General features: G+C 38.3%; 1 protein-coding gene across 1 annotated transcript in view; it reads right to left on the bottom strand.

Moving 5' to 3' along the window:
- Window positions 1-850: 850 nt before the first annotated feature.
- The window catches only part of LOC306851655 (protocadherin-16-like), a gene marked incomplete at its 5' end in the record, with an annotated part of 100,185 nt that continues 94,724 nt past the window's right edge, over window positions 851-6,311 (bottom strand). Inside the window, one exon of the mRNA XM_079388061.1 lies at window positions 851-5,820. Coding sequence (XP_079244187.1) covers window positions 3,227-5,820 — 2,594 coding nt within the window. The 3' untranslated portion in view covers window positions 851-3,226. The remainder of the gene's footprint in view (window positions 5,821-6,311) is intronic.

Here is a 6,311-nt window from a genome sequence, read left to right as displayed (position 1 = left end):
AACGAATGTCCTTCGTTTTTAGTCAAACCCACATTCAACAACTAGTTTCAGTGAGTCAAAATATTTTGTGGTTAAATGCTAGACGGTTCTTTGTCTCCATGGCAATACTCACAGGCAAGTCTTCATAAACACAGTGTATGACATGTCCTGTAATCCAAGCTGTCTATGGCATGGCTCTAATGATATGTTCTGAAAGATCCACAAATCATTAAGGTCTGAGTATGAGTATGGATGAATAATGACTAAATTCTTCCCCTTGTGTGGCAAGGTTTGTTACTGCCCCAATTTTTGGAAAGCTCTATGTTCTAAGTTACAAGCTCTATGATTTAAAACCTTTTTTTCTGGCTTTTTAAATAATTAATTATAAGGCACTAGCTGCGAGAGATACTGTATCTAGTGTGCTGTATGTCTCTGCTCTCTACAGAGACAGGTTGGAAGAGACAAATTATCTGGTACTTCCTCTGCAGGACAGGTGGGAAGACAGAATCTTTCCCTCATCAATCTGTGTATGAGCTTTGAGACCTGATGGAAATACATAAACATTAGCTAAACTAGGATTCTGTGGTTTTTGCATGCCTGCAGTTTCATTCATGAACTACATATTAGTTCTCTCATATGTAAAGTATTTATTTTATTCAAGGGGGAATCACACATTTTTATTTGACGTACTAACAGTAAATCTACATCAATATTTCTCCCATATCTGGCTGTACTATTCTATTCTATTTGGAGCTCAGTTCGTCACTTTGACTCTCCATGTTGAAACTACAATAGATGACAGGACTACAACTAGTTATGAACATCCTTAAAGGCTAAAATAGAGGCCATTTCTGCAACTGTATGTAGAGTAAAAATAAAACACTTTTAATTTTAGTAGGACAACTGAGAAAGCAATGTTCTACACAATACACCTGGTGAAAAAATATATATTGCAACATATGAAGATTTATAGCTGGAAAACAGTTAAAATTTTCCATGCAGTTCATATAATGTATTTGTTTAGATCTCAAAGAACATTTAAACCCTATTAACACAGAATATGCATACATATAATTAAAAAAAGAATATGTTTAAGGCTCATTATTGGAAATACATTTTAATCAGGCACTTTGTAAAGTATATAAAAAAGTATGTTTCAAAGGATTAAGGTGGAAACTGAACAAAATTCAGTGTTTCTGATCATTATTTACAATAAAACACCACCACTTATCATATCAATGCCCTTTGAATTATACTGGGTACAAAAGTAAGACAAATGGCTGGCCAATTTTTTGGACCACAGTGTTATTCCAAAGTAATGTAAACAGATTTCCTTCACCTATAACTGAACAGTGACTTGAACATGATGAGAAACTTTTTAAATGAACAGAAAAACTGAACATTATTTATTTTCCTTCAAGGCAGCACAAATATAACACGTTCACAGTTACGAGTGAGGAATTGTTTGTGTACAAAAGTGAAGTATCTGCCATAAATTTAGGCTTCTTTAACAAGGAGAGAGATTTCTTCTGAAATTCTTCTGTGACCTTGAGAATCTGAACAAAGAAAAATTTTAACAATCAATTATGAACATAATCATGATTTTCTTCAATAGGCACTGTGGATTTTCAAAATTATAAGTTGAGCCTTTCAATGAACATCAAAATATGTTGACAAAAAAAAAAACTGTTTAGAAAAAAACAATTTTTAGCACAGAAATGAAGTATGGTCAGATGGCAACATTTACAATCATTTTCAAAGTGTTAGAAAATAATTTACAAAAATATGTTTCACAATCTTGCTAGAAGAATGTTCAGTGCTGCCATTATTTAGTTTGAAATTGTACACACTGTACATTGTAGGAACAAATGCATCACTAAAATCAAATCACCAGTGCTTTTCAACAAATATGGGTGTCATAATATTATTTTGCCATGCCATTTACATACACAAAACAAAGTAATCCAGCATTTTATGGTATAATTAGCAACATTTACCAATTGTTTTCAGTAATGATTGAAAGATGCTACAAAATTGTACCTATAAATGTCAGTACCTTGACTGAGTATTGGAGTTTTAAATGAATCTTTCTTTTGGTCGAATTAAGTGTAATATTGGATAGCTTGGTGTATTTATTAAAACATAAACATCCAGTAAAAATTATCAGTCTAACCTATGACAAAAAAACGGAAGTTATCAGCCTATATATTGTAACAACAACATGGTAATTTTCACTGGCCTTGAGCATATTTGCTTAGACTCTGTGTTCAATGAAAGACTTGATAAAAAACATGAATATAAAAAGGACAACACATTATTTCCAGTTCCATTGGCAGCTCTTTCAAGGTGCTGTTAAGAGCTGCCATGACAATATTTTCCATTTCTGTTACTGTTATTTCTTTGCAGTTTTACAAAATTCCTGGCACAGATAGCTTGTCTTAGCTAATTAAATAGCAACTTGGTGCTTGATTTTATAATCCTCACAAAATGGGGAATTTTTTTTTTTGTATATTTAGTTTCATAAGCTAATATTGTGTTCCCATTAGTCGAGCTAAGGGAGGGGAAGCAGCATGTACAAATCAATATGATCACTGTGGTCTCCAGTAAAAAATTCAAAGACTGTGTACATTGGCATTTTTGCAGATACTGTACATTTTTTGTGTTTTTTTTTTTTTTTTACTGTTTTTATATAAATACTAACAGAAAAAACATATTCCCCAAATATTTAAGAGCTTAATACTGAACATACTTAGAACACTTTAGAATGGCAACTGTTAATAAACTAAAACAAGCTCTGATAACAAACATACTGTTACGGCCACATATATACAAATATAAATGTATGTCAATAAAATCACAGGTTATAGCAACTGCTTGACATATGTCATTCTTTTTAAACAAAAAATATCAGTACAAAAATATAAAATACAAAAAGTGTTTTTTTCTTACAAAACATTGACATCGAACACAACTGTCCTTTAAAATGTGCAAATGCTGGGCTAAGAAAATTGTCATTTGATCTTCAGGATCGTTAGAACAGCATTATAAAATAGTAATTTTTACTTCTTTTACAACTCAAGTCAGTAAGTCAAAAAATGGGTGACAAAAGCACCGCTTTCTGAAACCTCTGGCCAGCCAGTGGGGCAACTACATACAACATGATATTGAGGACTATGCCAGAGGAGAGGCATTTTTAGAGTACCTGAGCAGGTGGGAATGCTTTCTGGTGAGCTCTCCTTAGACAATATTAAATCCTCAGTTCTGTCTCCTCATGTTCTAAGGAGTGCTCATTTGTACCCATCATGGAGGACAAGTGACCAACAAAGGGAGCAATGGCTGGGGAATGGGCTGCAAGTGGCGAAAGTGATGTAGAAAAACTCTGAGACATGGCTATTGAGGAAACAGTGTCATCATGGTCAATAATGGGAGATCGGCGCAATGACGACGGGTGAGGAAATGTTCGCCCTACAGCAGGTTTTGGCAAAACAGTTTTGGCCCCTGGATGTGCTACAGAGGTAATAAGGGGAGGAGGGTCAATTCTGGGCTTGGGATCTGTCTTTGCTTTGGGATGAAATGGCCGCCGAGGGTTAGGCGGTGCGTTCTCATCTTTTAATCTGGCAATTTCTGTAAAGACATTAGCCAGAGGCTGAAATTGAGGGCACCAATCAAGGAGGTAGTCCCAGTTGTAGCTGCCCCTCAGTTCCTCATCACTAGCCACAATAGCTGTAAGAGAACCATCTACAGCAGGCTTACCATCCTCCGGGAAAGCATAACCTTTCGGATGCGAGATGTTAAGCCCTCTTCCAACCCCAAGATAACCACCACCTTCATCCCGGTAAATTGGCAACTGGCTTGATAGTACTGTCCCACTTAAACTTCCCAGTTTTTTCCCTTTAAACCATTGACTTGCATCCATCCCTGGCTCACAGGAAATGTCAGACAGCTGGTCTGCATCTTGCTGGATACCAGAGTCGGGCCCACGAGCAGATATGTGCTCCTGCATGGAGGAGGAGATGCTGGAAACTCGAGGATACTCATTAATCATCCGGATCTCATCATCTTCTGCAGCTTCCGCTTCGGCAGAACCACGTCCACTGGAGTGAGATGGGTCAAGAGACCCACCTCGTGCGTAAGTACCTCCTCCGCTCCCAGTCTGGTCTGTTCCATACCTGGGAAGAGTCTGATGATACAGCTTATCACCCCCTGGAACTTTCGATTCTTCAAGACTCTCCAGAACGGTACCGTGGGATACTATTCTGGTGCAAGCCTCTTGTTCTTTGTACCTTTGGGATCTCAAGAGAAATATCACCACAGCAAGTATGATCAGGAACACAATGACTGCCAAGGAAGCTGTTATAGCACTGGCAAGTACCACATTCATGTCTGTGTTCAACCCGAAGGATGTATGAGTGACATCAATTGTGACCTGGGCAGAACCTTTTCGGGAATTCTCCAAAGGACTGTGAGCAATAACATCCAACGTCATCTGACGTGTCTCTCTTTTGGACCGGCTTGTATGTCGATGATATGCATCCATCTTGAGGGATATCACTCCTGTAGACGTGTTGACCTCAAAGTAAGGCGAACTGTTTGCGAGTGTGAAAAGGACAATACCGTCCACCCCTCCATCCTCATCATTAGCATTTACTTGCCCGATGCTTTGCCCTTTCTTGGCACCCTCAGGTACATGGAAGGTGAAATCTGAGTTAGTGAAAACCGGGTCGTACTCATCTTCACCAGTCACAAAGACTTGAACTGTGACTGTGGCCGAGTAGTTGCCTGCATCCATTGCCATAGCAATAAAACTGAAAGCGTTTACCTTCTCGAAGTCGAATGTAAAGCGGGTTTGCACCTGACCAGAGGTTTGGTTCACTAGGAAGGAATCTTTACCATTGCTAGAATTATACATGAGGAAATATCTCAATTCTCCATATGCTCCTTTGTCATGATCAATGGCATGTAGTATGGTAACTAGAGCATTTTGGGGCTGGTTTTCACGAATGCTTGCTGTGAGTGATTTAAGAGGGAAGTAAGGCCTGTTATTATTGATGTTCTTGACCTCGACAGTTACAGGAGCAAGAGCGAAGTGGGCCTGACCATCTGAGGCCTGAATGATAAACACATGAGAGGATTCTTTCTCACTATCAAGAGACCTCCGCAGACGAAGGGACCCAGTCCAGCGATCTATAGAAAAGAGCTCAGACTCGTCTCCAGAAATGATTGAGTATTGAACCTCTCCATTAGGTGTTGAGTCAGGGTCCACTGCAAAAAGTTGAAGTATTTCTCTTCCCGCTTCTGCCCCTTCATTGACGATAATGTTGTACTCAGCCCTACTGAAGGATGGAGGGTTATCATTGGTGTCCATTACAGTGATTAAAACTGGAACACTTGAGCTTTGTTGTGGTATGCCGCGATCTGAGACCACAATAGTGAGATTGTAGCTATTCACACTCTCAAAGTCAAGTTTATCAACTAATATCAGCGTTCCAACTGTCTGAAATCCATGGCCCTCAAAGAAACGAACACTGCTCTCGATTTGGAAGGCATTACCAATGTTTCCACTGGCAATGGCGAAATCAAACCCGCAGTTGTCCCTAGATAAGTCCCCATCCACTGCTTCCAGGGTTAGGATGGTTGAGCCAGGAACTTCATCTTCAGATACAGAGGCTCTGTACTCAGTCTGGTGGAATAAAGGTGCATTGTCATTGACATCAGACACATGCACCTGAACTGTGGTAAGGGCAGTCAACGGAGGTGTTCCACTATCACTGGCTTCAATCACCACCAAAATGGAAGAGCGTTGTGAGTCAAACTGAACCTTCTGCTTGATGAACAGTGTACCTATGTAAAGAAATCACATTATAAGGTAAGATTAGGGCTTTTACTACATGCTTCAAAATAGTGGTTCTCAACTGGTGGGTGAAAGCCTCATCCAACTATAGAGTCTTTAGGCATAAACTGATCTATCACTGGTAATATGGCTAATAACAACACAATAATCGGCATAGTGTTTTTTTTGTATTCTTTAGGCTTGTAAATCACATTTCTTCTGTTGTTAATTATTTGCAAATTTTCCATATTTTTTTTCTATTCAGTGTCATTATGCATCTTTTGGTATCTCTGCAGTTCAAATTACTTTTGTTTGATTAACAAATTTGATATGTAATTAAATTGCCACTTGACATCCTAAAATGTGGGTCCTGAAGAAAATACAGTTGAGAACCACTATATCAAAAATTATGTCTTGTTCCTTAATGAATTCTCCATCTGACAATGATTTGGATGAATAACAATAAACAAAAGGAATACAACAAGAACAAAATGACAAATTA

The sequence above is a fragment of the Barbus barbus genome (assembly GCF_936440315.1).
Source record: "Barbus barbus genome assembly, chromosome: 31".
Classification (NCBI taxonomy): Eukaryota; Metazoa; Chordata; class Actinopteri; order Cypriniformes; family Cyprinidae; genus Barbus; species Barbus barbus.
Note: the sequence above shows the minus strand (reverse complement) of the source record. Positions and strands in the feature narration are given on the sequence as shown.